Source organism: Cydia fagiglandana, chromosome 3, assembly GCF_963556715.1.
Source record: "Cydia fagiglandana chromosome 3, ilCydFagi1.1, whole genome shotgun sequence".
In the NCBI taxonomy this organism is placed as follows: domain Eukaryota; kingdom Metazoa; phylum Arthropoda; class Insecta; order Lepidoptera; family Tortricidae; genus Cydia; species Cydia fagiglandana.
This window is the reverse complement of record NC_085934.1, coordinates 13,513,639-13,537,062: the sequence shown is the minus strand read 5'-3', so window position 1 is coordinate 13,537,062 and position 23,424 is coordinate 13,513,639. Positions and strand designations below refer to the sequence as shown.

The 23,424-nt window shown below is 36.7% G+C and overlaps 1 protein-coding gene across 5 annotated transcripts in view; it reads right to left on the bottom strand.

Moving 5' to 3' along the window:
- Nucleotides 1–3,168: 3,168 nt before the first annotated feature.
- LOC134680160 (agrin-like) overlaps nucleotides 3,169–23,424 on the bottom strand; it is a 112,470-nt gene continuing 92,214 nt past the window's right edge. For 3 of the 5 annotated variants that reach the window (XM_063539227.1, XM_063539225.1, XM_063539228.1), the window contains 14 exons: nucleotides 22,949–23,227; nucleotides 21,650–21,796; nucleotides 21,396–21,529; nucleotides 20,302–20,599; nucleotides 14,836–15,003; nucleotides 12,595–12,955; nucleotides 12,290–12,502; nucleotides 11,754–12,148; nucleotides 10,575–10,821; nucleotides 10,231–10,395; nucleotides 9,849–10,045; nucleotides 9,231–9,417; nucleotides 7,446–7,810; nucleotides 3,169–7,204 (listed from right to left, as the gene is read on the bottom strand). In XM_063539227.1, the coding sequence (XP_063395297.1) occupies nucleotides 7,059–7,204; nucleotides 7,446–7,810; nucleotides 9,231–9,417; nucleotides 9,849–10,045; nucleotides 10,231–10,395; nucleotides 10,575–10,821; nucleotides 11,754–12,148; nucleotides 12,290–12,502; nucleotides 12,595–12,955; nucleotides 14,836–15,003; nucleotides 20,302–20,599; nucleotides 21,396–21,529; nucleotides 21,650–21,796; nucleotides 22,949–23,227 (3,302 nt within the window). In that variant the 3' untranslated portion in view covers nucleotides 3,169–7,058. Of the gene's footprint in view, nucleotides 7,205–7,445; nucleotides 7,811–8,254; nucleotides 8,374–9,230; nucleotides 9,418–9,848; nucleotides 10,046–10,230; nucleotides 10,396–10,574; nucleotides 10,822–11,753; nucleotides 12,149–12,289; nucleotides 12,503–12,594; nucleotides 12,956–14,835; nucleotides 15,004–20,301; nucleotides 20,600–21,395; nucleotides 21,530–21,649; nucleotides 21,797–22,948; nucleotides 23,228–23,424 lie in introns of those variants that run through there. The other 2 variants (XM_063539226.1, XR_010100432.1) reach the window with 2 other exon arrangements.

Sequence of the window (23,424 nt, the reverse complement as noted above, 5' to 3'; positions counted from 1 at the left end):
ACTCATCAGCCGTCTGTCCAAATTAAACGTTTTCGTGTCGGAACGGTGTTACTGATATTTGCGGCACCTCACTCCATTAAACGATTTCCTTATTGCTTTGTAGACTTAACGGTTTAAAGTTTAAATAGGTAAAGGTTATTTACGTTGCGACGTGAGATCTTTTTTCTAAGAATCTGAAGTAATTATTTAGTACACAAAGATAATTTTGCCCATGAGGATTATTAGTCAAAATTCCGATTTCGGTTATAAGCACTTTCCATAATAAGTAATTTACTGATCGTGTACATCTGTCTGTCTCTGATGTCGTAGCTACCTTAGAATTGGAACACAAATCCCGGGAGACGCCGAGAGAATCTGTTCGCAGCATATACCTTCATGCTCACCTTAGCCTTATTTATATGCGTCTCAAGGAAAAATATGTGCATGATCCTATGCGATACAAACATTCCACGAATATGTCTTCACGTCGAAATCGTGTTTGAATTGGAAAATGGGATTATTTTATCCAACTAACCTTATGCACATGTTGATGTTTGGACACCCGTACCTACCCGAAGGGTGACAATCGAGACCGTGTGACTAAACTTACGCTTCTTCCGCCTGCCTGTTCATCCGTTTATCCGTCTGTCTTTTATGTCTGCTTGCTGTTATTCTCTGTATATGTACCTATATTTTGTAGGTCAGACAACCTTCATTAAGTTGTTACCGGAATTAATTGTGCAGCTAATATGGAAATAAAACGGACAATAATGTAATATATTTTTGTACTGAATCCCGTGGTGCATGTCCCTAACACAAAAACTTACCAAATTTTTTCTCCGCGGTTTTCATATAGGTACTTAGAGCACTTTGCATATCCTTTGGGAACCGTTCATTTCTCGGGATAAAAAGTAACCTATCATATAAAAATAATACCAAATTGTGAAGAATGAGCGCTGTTAGAGCGAACCTTAAAATAGATTAAGTATGTATAATGTAGGTGCCTTTGAAAAATAAATGAAAAATGAATAATATTTAAAAACTAAAAAAATAATAATCTGTTTATTTCATAAAAAGCATGCATATTTACAAACTTAACTACTCATCTTTTTAATTTAAGATGCTTGTTTTTTTTATGAAATATACAGAATATTTTTTTTATTCACTAAAATGTAGATATAGTTATATACTGAACTCGTAATTATTTACTACTACAAAAAAAAACAACAAAAAACTGATATGATTCCAATATGATTCAAATATCGGTTTGATGTCAGGTGCACGTTCGAATTGGCCTGTCAGTCGATTAGCGCTTACTCGCATAAAAATACCACATTTTACTAAAAAACAGACTAGTTACATGCAGGTCTTACGCGTTCGTAGAAACGTACATTTAGCTTATCCATTGTTTCATTTTTCTCGGTATACTCGTATACCTAGGTACTAATACTACTCAAAAGCAAACACAAAACCAACGATATAATACTAAATAAGTATAGTATGTTCTTTCAAACAGTACCAGCTAGCAGTACCCTACACGGATAATATCCGTACACGGTGGGAAGAAGTTGATATCTGCCGGGAAAAAATTGAAGAAATTTGAACCTTACGTAATTTTAATTTAAGTTATAATATCTCGAGTTATCAATCTTCCCTCCGTGTACGGATATATCAGACTCAGATTTCAAACATTACTAAAGTTAGACCAAAATAATTCTGCAACGATTTTGATAGCACACGCATTGCAAGTGTTATTTATAAATACTTACATGGTAATTTCACAGAAAGTTTGCACTGCACTGCGTGTGATAAATGGTTACAGACTTACCTTGGTCTGACTCTCAATTCCCTTTGAAGACTATACTCAAGAAAATAACCCATGGCCGTATTGAAAGGAAACCTGGCGCAACTATTCATGCCACAAAAGAAAGCCAAGTGCAGTTTCAAACTATACTATCTTGTAATATTTAGGGCGAAACGTTATAGGTATAGGTAATATCTATGGCCGATTTAGGAAAATTAGTTCAAACTAATTAAAACATAACAGTGTTTACCTAGACTGCTGCTTTCCTAGAGTAAAAAAATAAATAAAATTCATTATTTTACATTTCATCTTGTATAAATTCTTAAGAAGAAAAGGATCTTTGCATACTACAGGAGCAAAAGGCTAAAATTTCGCTTAAAAAAACGATTCACTCCAAACGGCTTTCACTTTTCACTCTTTGGTTAATATCCATTGCTTATTTTTCCAATTCATAATGCCTCTGGGGATTCCGGTAGTATTCGTGATTTATGGCTTATGCAAAGAATGGGAGGATATTTTCTACACCATAATTCAGGCTAGTTGAGATTAGAGGCGGGCCGCGTATAGGATGATATTTCAATCTGTTTCGTAGGCCTTTTTTATCCGCATTTACTCATTTCCCGATATTTTTTGTTCGTTTTATGAAACTGTGCCTTGTCTTTTGTTTTATGACTTTACAGTCTGTGTTTTTATTTACTGACCTTTGTTGTTGTGTCCTTCTGCTCATTTTAAATTACTGTTTACATCTGAGTGTCATTTGATTTTTGTGTTAATTTTCTCATTTAAACAGAATTGTTGTTTGTTACAAAACAGTTTAATCATAAAAATTTAACGTTGCGGCATCATAAAATATACTTACCACCCAAAAAGTTAGGCTCATCAATCTAATCGCACAACAGCAATCTCGTTCCTGAGCGTATTGTTAAAACTTTCAACTCATCAGCCGTCTGTCCAAATTAAACGTTTTCGTGTCGGAACGGTGTTACTGATATTTGCGGCACCTCACTCCATTAAACGATTTCCTTATTGCTTTGTAGACTTAACGGTTTAAAGTTTAAATAGGTAAAGGTTATTTACGTTGCGACGTCAGATCTTTTTTCTAAGAATCAGAAGTAATTATTTAGTACACAAAGATAATTTTGCCCATGAGGATTATTAGTCAAAATTCCGATTTCGGTTATAAGCACTTTCCATAATAAGTAATTTACTGATCGTGTACATCTGTCTGTCTCTGATGTCGTAGCTACCTTAGAATTGGATTAAGAATTTATGACTATTGAATAATAACTATAATTCCAATACTGTTTTTTAAATCACACAACAATTCTATAGGTATCTACAACAAATCCTTTAGGGACTGCTACAAAAAATAAAATGAAACAAAGTACGGATTGCAGTCTCATTTATTTTTTCATTCATGATTTATTAATTTAACTAAGATATTTAGTTACATCAAACACACATTGCGTAACAATTTGGACTGGAAGATATGTACTTAATGAATCAGTGGCAGAATATTATACAGGTAGGTTTATTGCTGTAACCCTTCGCCCCATTCAAATTCATTTAACAAGAGGGTCATGCAATGCCGTTCGAAACAGTTGCTCTTAATTACAGGATGCCAGAACCAACGACAATCATTTGAAATAATACTAAACCATCTAAAGGCAATTCCAGTAACAAATCCTCTTCTATTATAAAGGTTAATTAATGAACTTCAGAGAAAAACCTGACAACTGTTTTGTTTTCCCGGGTATTTTTTATGAATCGTTAATTTTACAGTAGGTATTTGTCCAACTAATTGGAAACATTTAGACACGATTTTCAAAATAATAATAACAGTTTCCACTACGTCACGCATATACAAGTGAAAAAATTCACACTAAAACATGACGTAATGGAACGGACATTTAAGCACATCTATTTTTAAATGCTGACGATTCTGAGTGGAATGGGCCCAAGAAATTCTAGATTTGTAAGGATCAGGTTTTCAATATTTTATTGGAAAACGCTCAGATACTTGTAATTATGGTGATCAAAGCAATGAATAAAAATTTTGTTAGGAAATTTATCAGATAAAAGCTACTCGACGGTCTGAATCGTTGTTTATTTTTTTATAAATAGTACTAACGAAGTCCATTCACTTTTCCACATTTTAAAAAGTCAGGTTTTTTATTCACCATCGTTCATGTTAATGGTGTTTTGCGTGAAGTTGTATAAAGGTGATTGATGTTATTTGCCACCAATAGTGTTATTTTTGACCATAAATAATATATTTAAAATGCCTACTCTCAGCCTCTCAGCTGTACAGAAACATCAATCCTTGGACAGTTTCCTACGTCAATTTCCTCATTTCGAGCCCAATTAGGTATACTTAATGGTAGTTGATAAGTTTATGTATATTTTTTAATGGGGCTGACTTCAGCTAAGATTTTAGACTCATAAAATTCGACGGCATTAATTAAACATACTATGACGTAAATAACATATATAGTTTTTTTATGCTGACTATTCTGACATGAGTTTCGGTACTACGGTCGTTAATCAAACGGCGATGGGCTTTGAAAATTAGCAAGATAATATTTCCCAATCGTTTAAAAAAAGATTTTATTTTGACTGGGGGAAGGGTTCTCTTAAACGGTAATCACCTAAAATGGGATATGTTTCGTCGATCACGAAGCATGTCTAACATGAAAAAAGTAATCCTACAATTCATGTTGATAAATATTTATAATATTGTCATCCTTTTATTTTAGTTAATTTTAGTATTTATAATACTATATAAGTATTCCAACTACATAATTATTAGGTACTTAATACAAAATAATTTTGACAGTTTTACTCATAAGGTAAATTTAGTTTCGCATGAAAATGACAAAACATCTTTAAAAATCATCAATTATTTAACACTACATTCATTGACATGAACATTTATGGACACTTTAGTCACTATTTCCTCGGAAAAAGAAAATTTTGAGTATCCCGTTTTTAATCATTTCCATAGAACAATCCCAGGTATTTTTTTTACCCCGCAGCAACTGTGCAGTGGTGTGTTTAAAAATACAGTCAGCAGCAGAAGTTGCTAAGCGGGCCAGGTGTTCAAAATGATCTTGACGCGACTTTGTTGTTAAGAGAATAAGAGCGCGTTAAGATAATTTTGAATACCTCGCCCGCTTAGCAACTTCTGCTGCTGACTGTACCTGGCGAGTACCACCGGGTTATATATTAAACATCTGTTATCGTCAATGAATTATTCAATACGATAGTAACATTACATTAAAAATATTATAAGCGGCTTGTAAAAAAATCTAATCTACGTATATACATCTATATTACAAAATGTCCCTCATAAGTATGTAAAATTATTGCGCTATATTTTTTATAAAACAATTTTTAATTTAAATAGCAGCAAATTTTAACTTCTGGCAGCAAGAAGGGCACCCATATCTAACCAATGCAAATACACGCTGAATAAAATTTTCTTTTATTAAAATTCCCCATTTTTAAAAATAAAATTCGATATAACCTACTTGAAATGTTCAATATGATTTTGAATATATGAGGGTTACGCCAAAAACAGATCCATATTTATGTTGCAGTACTTCTCGAGAGCCTCCGTTTTAGTCCACCATAGTAGCAGACATACCAAGTAAAACAAATCAAACTAATCTATTCGTAGGATTATGTATAACTATTGTAATGGGTAATTGCTAAACTGTACAAACTATGGCACTGTTCATAATTAACTCACTTTAACTTAATCAGATTAATGGAATGTTATTTATCTAATACAGGCAACGTTTGTATATCGCAGTGGAAATATAATTAATTCTACAAGGACAACCGATTAAAAAAGTAAAAGAGTATTGAATATTTTTTGTAAAAGCAAAACTTTGCGATTTTAGTCAAATATTCGTAAGAGTACTTATAATAATATGTGACCATAGTCTTAGTAGGGATTCAGTCAACAAACATCTGGAATTGGAATTGCATGGAAAGTTACATTTGTCCATATTATACCTATTTGATTTCATTTGTTAACACGTTGCTAATAAATAAGCATTACTAATTTGTCAATAATATTATTGCATGGACTTCAAGATACAACAGCATTTATATCAATATTTTGCGAAGAAAAAACAAAACATTTATTAAATAATCATTATATTCATTATTCTTATTTCGTCGAAGTTATATTTTTCTACGGGGCACACGCTGTATACAAAAATTTATTACTAAATAAAAGAATGTATTTTTTTTTCTCAGAATTTTTAAATACATGGAGGTATGGAGGATCCAAATAAGAGGGTATATTGGAATCGTATACCTACACTTTGAATCGTCGTTCCACAATGAAAATTCTAAACAAATTCAATCTTGTACGGAGAGTCCAAATTTTCAAAGTGCGGTGGGACCCCTAAAATGTGTTTAAAAATACATTGTTTTTTCGTTGGTAGATTTTACATTAAGCGTGTCTCTCGTGGAAAAATATAACTTCGATAAATAATAAGGAACAGCCTTTTATATAGACTAAGATGAATCAGTATTTAACACAACTAACTCATCATGAATTTTACAAACTGGGTAAAAATACTAAATTCGTACATGAAACAATTATTATCAATAGTAATTGAATGGAATGTTATTGTAAAGCCCGTATAATTTACCTACTCTGGATAAACATTTACAAATTTCAAATCTAATAATTATCGTGTTACATATTTTCAGCCCGTATTCAATAAAGAAACCTATTATTACTAACTAATCTAAAAACTATTTTAGTAGGTATTTCTCTAAGTACCTAATAACAACAAAATATTAAGTATAATTCAGTAGGTACTTTCTCACATTCTATATACCTATATATTTTTTCCAATATACCTCTGATGTGTTTTCGAGCACCGATTTGACGAAGTAAAAATTGATTTAAATCTTATTTTAAATATAATGCTAAATGTAACGTATTATGGCAACATATTATTTTGGTTACAGATATGAATACTCTTTTATCTCTAAACAGAGATATGATTACACTTATCCCTTGATACTCTTCAACAGGCACTCTACAAAAACAACTGCGAAAAAAGATATTGATACGCAGCCGAAGAGATCTGTATCAGAAACTACATTATTTATGACAGGTACAATAAACTGCTAGTCGACACAAAATCTAAAAAATAATACTTGTTATCTCACAGTGTTTTCCATTACGCTTCGTAATTTTAGCAAAATAGAGTTTGGCAACTCATTATTCGATTTCGTATCGTGTATTATATCAATCGCAATGTCGTATCGTCGTCGTCGGCCGTATTGGCGTAGCGATGTCGATTCGTCGGCCATTTGCCTTCACACTAGCTACACAACCACGAAACCCTGTGTACAGAGCAGCCGGCAACCCCAAGGGCAGTGATGGGGATCCCCCTGTTGAAATAAAATTAAATACACTCTTTGCCTTCAGGGAATTTTAAAACGAAGTCACAGGTCGTGGCTCACGAGAGACACGAAAACTCCGTTCATGTGGCTTACTGCCCATTTGGAACTCAAATAAATTCGTGAGGAGGCGTAAAGTTACTTTGATGCGGTCGTAAAGAGGTTTATTTACGTAACAGTGGGAATGAAAGGCATAGTTAAAAGAAAACGATGAACTGAATTTAGTACTAACCAATCCATAGTTTGGGGTTTGATTTCGAGGGCACAAGCAAGGATTGCGAGTACCCCCTTATGGGAGCCGTGTCGTCCAGTTGTAGCATAGCTAGCCTTTTTCTTCTGCGTACCGTTGCCGTGTGCCACATGTCATCGTCTACTCGATTCTTAGATTCTATGTACTGGAACCATTCCTCGTGTGTGACAGAATTCATCTCCTTGACGTCAGTGTCCGTGTAAATTAATTGTAATTTGCCGTTGTTTATGCCCAAGCCAATGAAATCTCGCGCTCGTATACCAATTTTTCTCCTCCACATTAAAAGGCCGGAGTCGTTGTATGTACGAAATTTTATTTCGTATCTAAAACCTCGATCGCCGCGTCTCCTAGAATATTTAAATGACCATTAGACGAGTCATCTTCACTCTATAAAGTACTACCTAAAGAAGCACCATTAAATAGAGCGCATATTTGTTTGTAATATTTACTTAGAGCTACAAGCATTATTTACTACTAAACAGTGACTGTAAGTTGCGACGCCTTTATGCAAATGCGCTAACTCTCAGACAGAAGCTTTGTCGCCATTGCTAACTTGCAAAGTGAGTTCACGAAATAAATACAAAAATACTAAGCTGAACAATGGACATTTTTTAACATCCACTAATTAGCATAATATAAATAATAATGAAGAAAATGAATCTTATAACACGCCTGACATTTAAAAATGTTATTAAAAACTCACAGCAACAGAATTTACACATTATACATAAAAAGCAAAGCTTTTATTACTTATCTAAATACTGACTATGGACAAATTGAAAGAATGTTACCTATTGAAAAATCACTGCCGTGACGTAATTATGACTAAGAAATAATATTAATGGTTTTGATGTCCATTGAATGTTATCTTACATCATACAATCCTTCACCGTCACTGTTAGTACGAAAGCTATAAAATAAATAATGGAAACATGTTAGTTTTATTAGTAAAGACTGAAAGTTAAACGACAATAGTCACTTACGAGGGAAGATTTTTTGATATCATAGTTTTCATTTTAATTAATTGTGTACAAACATCTCTCAGCCTTTTTATGAAAGATAAGCAAAAAAAGAATCATCAAAATCAGTTAATGATTGGCGGAGCAACAGCGTCATAGACGAACAATAAAATATGATGAATTGATAATGTTTTCTTTTTTAGGTCAGTTAAAAATAGATATTTAATCCACATCAATCTGGTTTTAGCGCAACAATTTATAAATTTTTTCTCGGCAACTTTTCAACCGTTGTCGCACAAAGACTAAAGTGATCATAAGGTACGACTAGGTACTTAAATATTTACTTTCAGTTTTTAAGAGTTGTATTATAACTAAACTTTTATAGCCATCTTAGAGGAGTATTAGCCATATACAAGAGATATCTGCACTTATCTATATTATGACATAGTGCAATAAATGGCATCACCAAAATTGACCCGTGAAAGTAAACACAATGACATAGTCATACGGTCCTATTCGAGCTTTAAGATACGTCAAATATTACGGCTAGATACGATATGTCAGTGTCACAAGTGACGTGTCTTCAAACCCACGCCACTTTTGACATTGACATATTATCTAATCTATATCGTATCTAGCCGTAATATTTGACGTATCTTAAAGTTCGAATTTATGCCACGTAAAGTTTATGTCCAATTTATTGTATTATGCATTAGTAAATTTGATATAAAAAAGGGGCCAAGCCACGTGAGTTTCAAGTGTTAAATTAAAAGGGTAAGTCAAAGGCGGTAGAGGGCTTTTTAATTACCTGCGGCTTCCTCGACTTCTGTACGAGTAGTAATTATTACCGTCGAACTGGACCGGCGCTCCGTCCTTCAACATTTCGACGTTGAGTTGAATTTCACAGTTTCTGCCTTGGAAGCCGTCGGGGCAAATGCACTTATATTCGTTCAGAAGTGGTATACAAGATCCATTATTCTTGCACGGAGTTATACCTGATGATATATATCATTCTATATTACCTATTATTCATAAACCGACTGCGCCTTCTATTTTAATTCGGCGACGTTTTCTATCTTTATCAGTATCATTAAGTAGTCGGTAGTAGAAATTACTTTCATTTGATTGAGTATTTGTTAAACATAAAAAGCTTAACAAAAAGTCGATCAAATGAAAGTAAGTACTTAAAGTTGAATTATTAATAATTAGCACAAAAATTTAATGCTAACACCATCGTAAACTCGACAAATCTACCTTTGTTTTGATATTGTGCTCAAACAGAATCAAATATACATAGAACCTATTAGGTAATATAGTATAATTGCTTTCCAGCACCAATTTAGGTAATTGCACTGAATTATAAATTACATAGGTACTCGTCATAATTTTGTTAAGGTATATCAAACATCTTAAATAAGAAACTTACCGATTCCACAGGGCGATCCGACGTACTTAGTAACCCCGCTAGTAGCACAAGGCAGCTTATCCTCTTCTTGTACTATAGCGCATTTCGCCGTGTCCCCATTGTACAAAGGGAGCTGGTTGCCATTGACAAATACTTTTTGCACCGCGCCAATAAAACTGCTGATCACGCCTGACATTTTATGTGGACGGATGTAAGCACTGAAAGTGCAAAAAAGAAGTAAATAAAAGTAACGGGGCGATTCTGCCAAGCCTGAATAGATGAAATGAATGAATGAAAGTGTAAATCTCAACAATTCTCATTCACATCACTCACTTAACATAGTCGCGGCAGGTTTTAGTGAATTTAACTGTAAGAGGTGTATAAAATGTATTTGTGTACTTACGGTAAAGACCCAATAAAGAGTGGTAGTGTTAATTCCAAATGAGTAAGTGGCGGCATAGATGACCCCCGTTGTGTGGGGTGGTGGTCTAACTGCAGGCTACCGTGGCGACCGGCGCGGGTCACCCGAGCGCGGTGCCAACGACCCTTCTCTATCGGTACTGGAGACCTAAATCGAACAAATTCAATTTAAAACTCTGTAGGTAAGTATTGTAATCAAAACGAAAGTCAAAGAACACATCGAGTTAATTAAATAAGTTACATTCGTTAAGTTTTGTTCTCTTAATTAATTTTCATGAGAGCCAATTTATTATCGAGTCTCTGATTCCAAATTGAAAGTTTACTTACGTGATATTGGCAACGCCACTCCCCAGATTGTACCTAAATTGGAGGTATCCATTAACCAAGTTAATTGTTATGAAATCCCCCTTGGCTATATTAGACTGGCCGGTGTAAAGGAGCATCCCTGAGAGTCTGTTCGTTAAAAACCAGATTTCAATGCGGAACGCTTTCCCCAGCCCTTCGAGTGGCAATAATTCGATGTAGCTCGTCCCATTGAACTGGGGAATCCACGACTCTTGTATAATGTTTACATCTGTAAATAATTAGGTTTGGTAGTAAAGCCTTATTTTACTGTGTATATGTTGCAGTCAAAAGTGTGAACTGGTCAAAAGAACTTTTAACCGACAAAAATAGGCAAAACTGCTTTTGACTGAGCATGTTGGTCAAAAGTAGTTTTACCTGACCAACATGCTCAGTCAAAAGCAGTTTTGCCTGTTTTTGTCGGTTAAAAGTTCTTTTGACCAGTTCACACTTTTGACTGCGACATATATAAATAATATTAATTGTTAATACGTGATTATGTCAGGTCAACGTCAATCGGACGATGAACTTATACCATGCAACATTGACTCAAGTAAACACGTATTTAGAAGTTATTTACATTAATTAGGATGCAATCACATTGGGTCGTTCACCTTCTGCGGTCGCCGAATGAAAGTCTGAAATTAAAGGCAACCGACTTTTTATTCAGTCGGCGAACAGTCCAGTGTGCCTTCACCATAAGGAAATCAATTCATGTCTCACCACATGGCAAGTATCTTGCGAGTCTATTCTAGATCTAACTCGATATTTGTCATTTCGCATAAATCGCAAACATTCCTTTGAATACACAAGTTTTTAGAAAACTAACAACTATAAACATCAAGTAACTATGAAAACTTGTTGCAGTGGTTATAATAGCTCAAATCATCGATTGTTTTATTTAATCCCTAGGTACCCCATATTACAATAATATTAAAATGTTACGAAAATGCCTAAAGTAATCGTCTAAAGTGTTTTACGTAACAGAGGGGTAGTGGCTGAAATCCTTAAGGATTTCGACCCTAATCTTAAAGTTTATCTATAAATAAACAATTCTTAAAGCTTTATATAATGTCAAACCTATTAAATGTGAAAAGGGTTTCTTCATGTAAATAGGTGCACTTAGGTTAGGTATCGAAATGTAAAGAATTATTGTAAAAATACCGTTATTGCAAGTATTTCCGTTGGAGCCAATTTCACCTCCAAACAAACAGCGACACACATGGCCGCCGTCGGGTCCGATGTCGCACAATAGCCCCTCATCATATCCGCAGGGATTCGATTCACATGGATCTAATCTCTCGTCACAATTGGCTCCTTGAAATTCGATAGGGCAGATACAAGTATATTCCGTTGCCGATCCCTCTATAGATCTACACGTGGCCCCGTTCTTACACGGCATACTCATACACGGATTAGATTGGCACTCTCGAACGTTCTCCATAGACACCACTAATGGGTCCGGCCTTCCCAATTTCTTTGTCACTTGATGACGTATTATTCTTAAGTATTTCACGCACCCGATAAAACCACTCCGTGTGCCGATATTATCGAAAACCCTGCAAAGATATTTGTTATATGTCAATACAGCGTTATTGGTTTTTATGAAAGATATCGAAGGATAATAAAGGAATTCCTTTGGCTGAACAAAGCCAAAGTATACCTAAGTAGGTACCTAATAACTGAGACAATAAACATACTTGGAGTAGTTAGAAGGTACGCTGCCCACGTAAGCGTCTTCGGCTAAGTCCAGAGCCTTTAGATGTCCGCTAGATTGTCCTACAACGTCTTCCATATCGTCAACAGATAATATGCCATCTCGATGGTATCTTTTTGCAGATACTTTGTGATACTCATTCAATGTAATCTTTTCCAAAGAAGTCAGGACTAATGCTCCGTTTCCAAGATTGTACCTGATGATAAAATAACACAGAGTTACTTCCTGCATCTGTAAAATATTAGTAATAAAACAAATAAAACATCCATCACGTTTTACTAAACTTACCTGAACTCTATATATCCATTTACCAAGGCGAGAGAAACAAAATCGCCCGTTCCATCGTATTTCTGCTGATTGTACAATATGACGCCATTTTCAGTGAAAGCCTTAAATTCGATATCGATATTCAGCTTGTGATACGCCTTCAAAGGTTTAAGGCGGATGAAAGAAGAGCCATCAAAGAACGGTGTTTCTATGTAAGGTGTCAGGCTATCTTTTATAAGATATTCGCAGTTCATTCCAGTATAAAGTCCGGTGCAGACGCAAGCGTAAGTCGATCCTGGCAGGTCGACGCAGCTACCTAAGTTATAGCACGGATCTGATAGGCACGCGCTGTATTCCTCCGTCGTCTCTTGAGTCATTTGCTCTGGAATAAAACATTGATCTTACCGACCTCGATAACTTAGATTAGATATCACCGGGCTACCGTTCATATTATTAGCATTTACGTCACGAACGTTGAGCGATACAACTATTTCTATAGTTGACAGCTTACTTGAATTTAACTAGTAGGTATTTATATTATACATTAATTTTACAATAGTCTTAATTTGCCTAAATTAATTTTATAATTCAACAATGGATAAAAATCGTCTTCTGAAAATAGCTTCGAAAATAAAGGTAGGTAGGTACAGTAATAAGTATTCATGAAAAGTTAAATTCCCTGTATCTCGTCGCGGCATTTCATTTAACTTTGTCATAGCTGATCTAAAGCGAGCATGCGGTTACTAAGAGCGAGTTCATTTCGGGACCAAGCGAGGCTTGAGCGGATGTGAAAATGGAACGAACGCGTCAGAGAGCTATGTATTATAGTTCGCACGTAATTAATTGGCTTCGTACACGGGAATTTTTATTCAAAACAATAAAATTCCTAGCACGCTTAAAGTACAAAATGTTTCGCTTAAAAAGCAACATAATATAGTTTCCAGCAGAGCAACAACAAGTAATAAAACTCGTTACTTCTATAAGTTTTTTTTTTATTTTCCCATTGTTTTTCGTAGTTGCCAACTTCCTTTGTAGGAAGGTATTTTTTAATGAAGTGTGTATTTTATAGTGTTACTACGCATTTTATGAGAAAAGTTTATTTTAGGTAATACTGCAAGGTAATAAACTAATAACGCAATTATTTACATTCGGCTATTTAGTATTTTAAGTTAAAATGCAACATTATATTTGAATGGTATTTATCCCGGTAGTATTAAACAACATATAATTATAAATTATTGACCTGTGTTGTTGTTCATATTAAGTTGAGTACGAGTAATAAAAAGTATTCCGACTCGACGTCTGTAATTTGGCAGAATAGGTGATTATGAACAAAGTTGGTTTTCGACGAAATTCGATAAAGTACTTAGTGTACTTACACTGGTCACAATTTCCAGATCTTTATTCCTTATATTAAGATATTGCCCTTATGTACTTAGGTGTTAAAAAATAATAGAGAGAAGTGTTGCATGCGCGTTGTCAACCTTTTAGAAACTATAGGTACAGTCGCCATCAGATATATCGGAGCGGCCAAGGTGTTCACAATATCTGAACACGCACTCTAACTCCTTGACAATAGAGGCGTGCTCAGATATTTGTGAGCACCTTGGCCGCTCCGATATATCTGATGGCGACTGTACTATAGGTACAATGTGTGTGCATGCAGTCAAAACCTTTAAAATTATTAATTAGTGTAAGTACATAATGTCAATCCCTCATCTAAGTGAAGTTTGTATAGGTACCTTTTTATGAGAAAATTCTTGAACCTGAATAGTGTACGTTAGTGCTAATAGTGCAAATACGACCATAGCTAGGGAGAAACTGGAAATAATCAGTGTATTGATGTAGGTCAATATCATTTCTGTAATACGTATTTACTATGTTTAGTTAGTAACTTGTGTGTGTTTAGTTTGTAAGTATGACTAACTGTATGTAGGTATGTTTTGAGAAATAAATACTTATACTTAAGTTAAAAAAAAAATTACTAGGGTGATTGACGACTTATAGGGCCTGCTTGACCAGACGGAATTAACTGTGGAAATTCGCTGGTCGTCAAGCAGCGCGCCCATCATGACCGTGGTCGCTGTTTGTATTACGTGACTAACCGATACATCCCTTTCGATGCTGCGCGGGCTGGTAGCCCGCGCGGCACACGCACGTGCTCCGGGCGCAGCGCACAGTCGCCGTCGTCAGAGCACAGGTCGCCCAGCAGCGCGCCCACCGTAGCCGTGGTCGCTGTTTGTATAACGGTACGTGACTCACCGATACATCCCTTTCGATGCTGCGCGGGCTGGTAGCCGGCGCGGCACACGCACGCGCTCCGGGCGCAGCGAGCGCCGGGCAGCGCGGCACAGTCGCCGTCGTCAGAGCACAGGTCGCCTAGCAGCGCGCCCACCGCGCCCACCGTAGCCGTGGTCGCTGTTTGTGCACCTAACATTCAATTTAATGTTGCCTTTTGGTTCTGATATCCAATAATGAGTGGGTAAATAGAATATGTAGCTTGTTTCCACGAACATTTAACATATTATTATACCTGTTCAAGTAAATAAATATATTGTTATTACTACTCGTACCGCTCCGTATTAGACATGATCTGATGTTGTAAGAAGTTAAACTCTTGTATGTGTATTTATTTTAATTTAACAGTTTGCGGATAGCTAGTTTCCTACCCAGCTTGTGCCATTAAACATTGGCACTATCAATAAAAGTACAAATGACTGATATATGATTGATTACATTTTTGAAACATAATTGTCTTCTCGAAATCTAATTGAATTTCCACTCTATTGCATTGCAAATAATATTTAACTGCTATAGCTTCACAAATATGTTTTCTGTCTAATAAGTAACATTTCAGTCATATATTAACGGACAATAAAGCAACCTTTCGTAAATGAGACGTGGGATTTGAAAACCTTCAACCTCAATAGTAACAGGTCGAGTTTTAGTCCGAAGTTGAGTAAAGCTTGTGCCCTAACGAGGTCTTCGTTATCACGCGAGTTTTGTAACTTGGCAGCACTAGACCATTCCAATTCCCAGTTAAAAGTTTTAATATTGTAAACTAAGGAGTTTAGATCTATTTTGTACGGGTATTAGGTATTCACCACAGTATCAATTCAGCCAGATTAAACAAGCATGGCCGAAAGGCTTTGTAGAATCTCCTTGGCTTTCCTAATACGAATCTATTATGTACAGCAAGCTAGAAAATTTCATGTGAATGAATTATAATTTCCAAGAAGACCACACGATTATTACTCAAATGGCAGTCTGCCTGAGACCACAGACGTAATTAAATGTCACGTTCGAAACGTCAGGCCAAATAATAAACGTAAGTGTACGCGATTATGTCCCGATTCAATTTTATAAATTAAGAATGCCCCACATACTAAGCCGCTTTAAGGATGACTCACGTTAGACCGAGCCGTGTCCGGGCCGGAGCTTCCGGCGCTTACTTTTCTATGTGACATGAGAGGTGATCACGTGATGCTTTCCATAGAAAACAATGCGTTGGAAGCTCCGGTCCGGACACGGCTCGGTCTAACGTGAGTCATACTTTACTCACTGCGCTTTTTTGCAGCATAATTAGTTACGTTTCAGTCTTATTGCAGTAGCAGTATCATTTTTAACATAATAAATACCTACTGTCGGTGTCGCGTCTGTCGCGATACATTCGCGCGTTTGAATGACTGCAGAATAAATTATAAGGACCAGGTATAGTATTTTTCACATCGCTGGGGTATGGTGAAAGCTTTCATCTCTATACAATGTAAATGTAAAATGTAAACACAAAATATATATTGAGATGCAGTTGTCACAGTACGTATGTTAATTTTAAATATACTATAAATTAAAAATTTAACAATTTATTTGTCACAATACATGCTATGAAATTTATTTCCTGATTGATTGATATACACACATAAAATCTAATCAACGTTAATTACTTTTGGCAAGTATTCCACAATTCTAGCTTTTAACGAGAAAATAACTTTAACTTTAAATAATACATCACATGTTTGAGTGTTAAATAGGACATCACGTACTCTAATAATTGTTTCCTTTGTGTGTTGGCATTTAGCAATTATATTAAACTACTGATATTAATCAGAACGGCGACAAAATTACATTCATTAAGGTATGTATTCGATGACTGTGATATGCACGAAAATATGAGAATAAAAATTACGATATGAACAAAATAAGAATAACTTCGAAAGAATGAAAGTCTTTCACAATTTAATACCAAATAACTACTAAGGTGAATGTTCGAAGTGACAATTAAATATTACACAGTAATTATTTAGATAGGCGTGTTGGTAATATTTTTAGTGTTCCGTACAAAACTTTGTTTACGGAACACTTATGGGATCACTTCGGTCTTGCAAATCAGTTAAATACGTTTTTCTCAGAGACCGTTTGACATAGATACCTAAAATTTGGAACAGTTATAGCAATTACCACCACTCATATTGTAAATAAGTCAAAACTGCTTATTTCTTATTAAAGGGGGAAATTTAGGGGGTTGAGAGGGGTAGGCTGAAACTTTTTTCATTTGTAAGAATCGTGTGGGGTACCATTAGAAAGCTTGCAAAAAATTGAGTCGATGGACTGATTTTGACTTCATTTTAGACTGCAATAGTTTCGTCAAAAAATGCATTTAAAGTTGCAAGTTTTCATACAAAAATTTTCACCTCTGTCCTGGCGATTTTCGCGAAAACTATAGCTAACAGGCAGCTGACCAGTCAATACCCAACTTAAAGAAGCATGGAGACGGCGGGAAAATTATCAGCTTAACTTTATCTTTATTTGTTTTTCAACGGCAGCTTGACCTTTGGTTGCTTAGGGCTAGCTAACTGATGCTTACACTGGTCAATTCATATTTAGCGAGAAACATCCTTAGTTAAAACTTTGGCATTGAAATTTATGACTTATGTCTTTGACACAAAGTTTAATCCTGCTTGCTTATTTTTGTGGGATATTTAATTTTATCTCAATAGCCTACTATAAGTATGAGAGGCATCTACAAAATACGACCTTATTATATTGCAAATAAGTTTCAATTTCGAACGGGCTTTCCAACCAATGGACTAGGCATCTCAAAAATCTGAAAAATTCAAATTAAGAATTCCGTTCTTGACTGTCGTTGTGTTTTTTTTTCCACAATAGCACACATAGAGTTAGTAAGGCGTATAGAGATAATAAAGTCATTTAATATTTATGAACAGCTTTGGCCTCATGTATAGATTTTATTGAGAGTATCTGATTCGTCGAAACAATATACACAATATTCCTTTTCATTAAGTACCATTACATGTCTGTATTAATTGTATAATTATAATATCTATTAATTATATTCAGTACTTATGTATATTTTTTAACGGATCGGTGAGAAACAAGATTCAGGGCTATAACCGCGAAAATAGAAGTTCGCAAATTGCGAGCATTTTTCTCTGTCACTCTAATTACGCCTTCATTGGAGTAAAAGAGAAAGATCCCCGCAAATTGCGAATTTCGGTTTTCGCGGTAGCCCCTCAGTCCTGTTACGAGAAAATAATTTTGGAAGACATTAATAGTATATGACAGTTAAATATCACAGTTTTTAGAAACAAAGGTAAAATTGACGAAATATTTAAAGTAAGCCGATCTTGTTTTTTAGCAGTTCTAAATAATATTAAAGTCTATATATATGGCATAAAAAAATAATGAGTTCTAAATTCAAATTGAAGGAGTATACATTTAAGGTAATTAGTTCTAAATTCAAATTGAAGGAGTATACATGTAAGGTATTATAGGCCAAGCGCGCACCACGATTTTAATTTTTGCGACACGATTTTAGAATCGCGCTGTAATATATCGCAGAAAATTCACTGCGCGCACTGCGATGAAAAACTCGACGATTTGTTCATTCTCAACATGGATTTCGTACCAGTCGCTTGTCATGAAACGTGTCTTTAATATGCGATTGCTGTATGACTTTGAGCATTTATAACACAAAGGTGATCCCCGTCTATTTCCATAATTAAATGGTCAACATCTATAGCGTCTCATTTTGAGACTCCATTGGAGATGCAGGTGCCGAGATGTTGGGGTTTGGAGAGCGAAATGCCGACTGAGGTCCGGCCGGGGTGCGATTTTATTACCATAGTGCGCGCGGGGCCATACAACTCCGCATGCTGCAATTCACTTTGCGACAATCGCGTCGCGAACAATCGCGGAAAAATGTGACAAATCACAATTTTAAAATCGCAGCGATTTTTTTGTCGCATATGCGCGCACTAACATATAAACACATACGTTGCATTTCTGCGACAAAATTATCGCAGTATTGGTAACACAGTACCATTTAGCACGTCCTAAAAAACGGACAGTGCCGGATTGTGCGGAGACAAGATTGTGACAGTTTATATGTTAGTGCGCATATGCGCGCACTAACATATAAACACATACGTTGCATTTCTGCGACAAAATTATCGCAGGACAAAAAATCGTGGTGCGCGCTTGGCCTTACTCTAAATTATTATAATACATCAAGCATTCGCGAGATGCTCGACTTCGGTACTCAAACACAAAGCAATAGTACAAGAATCTAACTAAATGCAAAGGCCGAAGGAGCGATTCGAAGATCCGAAGCGTCCGACAGACGCGCGCCTCCCGTAACTTTTCCAAGTATTTTTAAGTACAAGTCGCAAGATCCAAAGGCTGAAGTCGCATTGGGCCGAAAGCCCGAAGCATCCAGGAGGTCAGTTCTAAACACAGGTAATTAATACAAGTGTCTAAATGCGAAGGCCGGAGGCCCGAAGCCTGCAAGATGTCAGTGGTTAAACACAGAACTGACAGCCTGGACGCTTCGGGCCTTCGGCCCTACGCGGAGCTCGGGCTTCGGCCTTCGCATTTAGATACTTATACTATTGTTCTGTGTTTAAGTACTAATATCCTAGACGCTTCGGGCCTTCGGCCCTACGCGGAGCTCGGCCTTCGGCTTTCGCATTTAGACACTTGTACTATTGCTCTGTGCTAAAGCGATGACATTTTGCTAAAGCTCGGCCTTCGGCCTTCGCACTTAGACACTTTGTACTATTATTCTTTGTGTGTAGTTGAATACGGTATCCTAAAAACAGGTAAACAACCTCTGTAAAATGTAACGATGCGAGCGGTACGGCTACCATCAGTTTGGCATTGAAATAAACGCTACCGTGAACGTAATTTACTTTCTATGCATCTCGCTCGTACTGACATATTAGTGCGAAAGAGATATACCTATAGGAAGTAAATTACGTTCACGATATCGTTTATGTCAATGCCAAACTGATGGTAGCCGTACGGAACACTAAATGCCTCGAGCTATCTCGGGCTTGGCCAAATTATTTCATTTATCACGACTATTTCACGATAAAATAATAATCACCCGGAAAAATAAACCTTAGTTATTTTACTTATTCTAATATTAATTGTATGTCGCTTCAACTCACGCGTAATTAAAATTGTAAAGGCAACGGAATAGAGCAACCGTAACGTGAAATAGCGATACACACAAAAAGTATCATTAGTCATTACCTACATAAATAAAATAGCAACAACAAGGCCTCGGTCTCCTGTTGACATCGTACGCCTCGTTGTGGTTACTGCTTTCTTGTAAATTTGTACAATACGACGCTGCTATTTGCAGCGCGCGATGTCAAATGGAGACAGACCAATAGATACATCATCCATATGCGTTCCCGTACTCACCCTTAAACTTTTGTCCCATGAGGCTCCCTTCGAAGTCGCTGGGTGTTTCTTTTTTCGGCCAATCGTACTTGTTGTACTTGTCAGGGTTGAGCAGGTGCCTGGTGGACTTGGAGGCGGCGCCGTCGTCTTGTTGCGTGAACTGTATCGGCGAGGACGGCCGCGGCGGGCCCGCCGTGCCAGCCACCTCAGACAGCTTGCACGGCCCGAACGCTTGTACTACAATGTCCTCTTGCGTGCGACACGCTTGCAATTTCAGGTGACACTCTGATTCATAAGTTTTGCCGTCGCTGCCGCATACCTGTTGGTTGACTCGGTATTAAATTTGCTTCAAGCTCGCTACGTTATGAAGTTTTAACAGCGTTTTCGTGAGCTCTTTAACGAGCGCTTTAGAAGTTCGTAAATAACCACTTCACATACCCCGATAATAAGTGGAAAATGAACAAGTTTGTTACCCACGTTTCAGATTTTTAAAAGTTTTCGCAAATTGTTTACTAGCAAACTACCTGTGGATTTTTAGGAGGATTTTTTTTACAAATTGAAGTATCTTTTTTCTATAATGCTCTCATCCTCATTACATCGATCGCCCCCAGTACAGTATTATATGCGAGTTTTCTGGAGAGCAGCCAAATACGTTTCTATCGCAACATTTATGTCAAAATGTTCATTGTAAGGAAAGTAACAAGTTTAATGAATCTAATTTACACACGAAATGCTTCATGAGTTTCAGCTTAGTCTACCTAATTCAAACAGGATTGCGATTTTTTTTTTTGAGTCTGTCTTAATGTCTGAACTATGACCTTCAGTTTATAGGTAATTTACAATATGCACAGAGCAAGTCGACCATAGAAATTTACTAAGCAACTTAACCCAGAATTTTTAACTTCAAATGACGTCGGGACATAAATAAACTCAATTGTCGCCAAGTGCAAATAACAACGTGAGAAAATCTAAAGTTACTTTCCAATCGAAGGTAAGTACCTAAAGTAGGACTAGGAAGTAGGTACCAAGAAAACACCTCATCTTACGAGAGTAGATTAACTAACAAGGTAATACGTAACGACTAACGAGTAGTGTTTTGTGTTTACAGCCCTTACCAGCATATTATTATCGCTGTCAGGACAAGGCGCCGCAGTGCACTCGCAGAGCGCGCCGCCCGTGCGCTCGGTGCACACCGCGCCGAAATAGCACGACAGTTCCGCGCAAGACTGCGCGATGCCGCCACTTTCCGCTGCGCGAAAATACAAAGTATTAGCTAATTGAAATCATACTTGACTCTAATTAAATCGAAATCTTAAATAAACAATTCAATGATTATTATGAAAAAGTTGAATAAAGACTAGGTACTCACGGTCAGCACAGCCGTTGGGCCCCAAACGCGCGCGATGGTCGGCGCAGACGGTGCACTTCTGGCCTTGCACGCCGGCGCGGCACACGCAGCGTCCCGTCATCTGCTCGCAGTCCTCACGCACGGATCCGAAAGCGGAGCAGCCACATGCTAAAGCAACGATAATAATGGTAATATACTGCCTTCATAGGATAGAATTCATAGGAATTTCGTTTACTCGTGTAACTGATCACTATATAAAGCTGTGCAAATTATCAGATAGTAACTTCATGCTTTCGGCGCCGTAAGAAAACTTAAAAAAAACAGTTATTACTTCTATTCCTTTTATTTTGTACCTTTACTCTATACTAAACACGGACCTATTTCTGAGCAAAGGAGTCGTACTACTTCAGTCGTTTTAATTAATTGTAGAATAATTAACTAGTAGGTATATTAGGTCCCGGATCACTTTTAAGAATTTAATAACTTCAGTTAGTTATATGATGATAGAATAAATGACATGATTTTTTATCACTTATTATTTTGATTCCAGACGTGGCCTCTGACGAGATTGGTCACTTTTTCTTATGCATAAAATCAATTACATCTATTTCGTTAGCAGCTCGCTACTGTTGAACTTATATCAAGAAAAAATAATAATGCTGAACGCAGCCTTAATTTAAATACTGTTTATCTAAAATATTTGCAAGAAACAGACTAAATTGCTATGTATTCAGTTTCTTCATATTTTGTAACTTATTTAGTTTGACAGTTACTCAAGTCGTTGATTAATCATTTCTCAAAAGTTGCGCCGGGACTAATACCAAGCAGATTTCGCTTTTGATGGAGATATTGCCATCATAACATAATCAATAAATTTTCAATTAAAAGTTTATTAGAAAGTGTAGTATTGTGTAGCGCTTTATTACCTATTTTAGGCATTAATAATAATCGGCCCCACGTACGCCTCCCAAAGGTCCGGGACCCCATGGTCCCGAGATATGGAAAGACATACAAATAATAATGATGATGATTGATAAAAACTATCCTATGTCCTTTCTCGGACCTCATACTATCTCCATACCTACCTAGTTTAATTTAAATAGGTTTAGCAGTTTAAGGGTGCGAAGGTAACAGATATACAGACGAATAGATAGAGCTGGTACGTGTGAATTTATAATATTAAGTAGGGATATAAACAAAAACATTACCTATCGACTTTTGTGGCAGCCCAAAACAATGTCCGGTACAGGGCAAACGAAAAACCACAAGAGAGGGATTCGAGTCTAAACCGTTTCATTTAATTTGATGGAGCGTACGTACGTATACATCCCGTGTGTCCTGAGCCGATCCTCGGCAGCCCCCAGTAGCCAGGCTCACAGCGGTCGCATTTCAGCCCGCCCACTCCCGGCCGGCACGCACACTGCCCGCTCTCGTCGCACCGATCTGACACCGATCCGAGCCGGTTGCAGCCGCAACTAGAGCCAGTTATCGGACACCCCTCCTCGTTAGGACCCGCCGCCGCCGTCACGCCGTCCGAGCAACACCCGAACCCGCTCTCCGAGCAACCCCCCTTCTTATCTTCATACTGCTTCGTGTCGTCTGTATAAAGTCGTGAAAATAACTCAAATAGCTCGCATGTGTTTGCGGTGTCAACAAATAAAACACATGAATGTATAAGTCGGGGCGAAGGTACAAAGCGGTAACAGCTAGCGTGATTGTACCCTATTTACTCGCATCGCCGGTGCCGTAAGTATTTATTCCCTGACAAATCACTAGATATAAATGCAGAAAAGCAA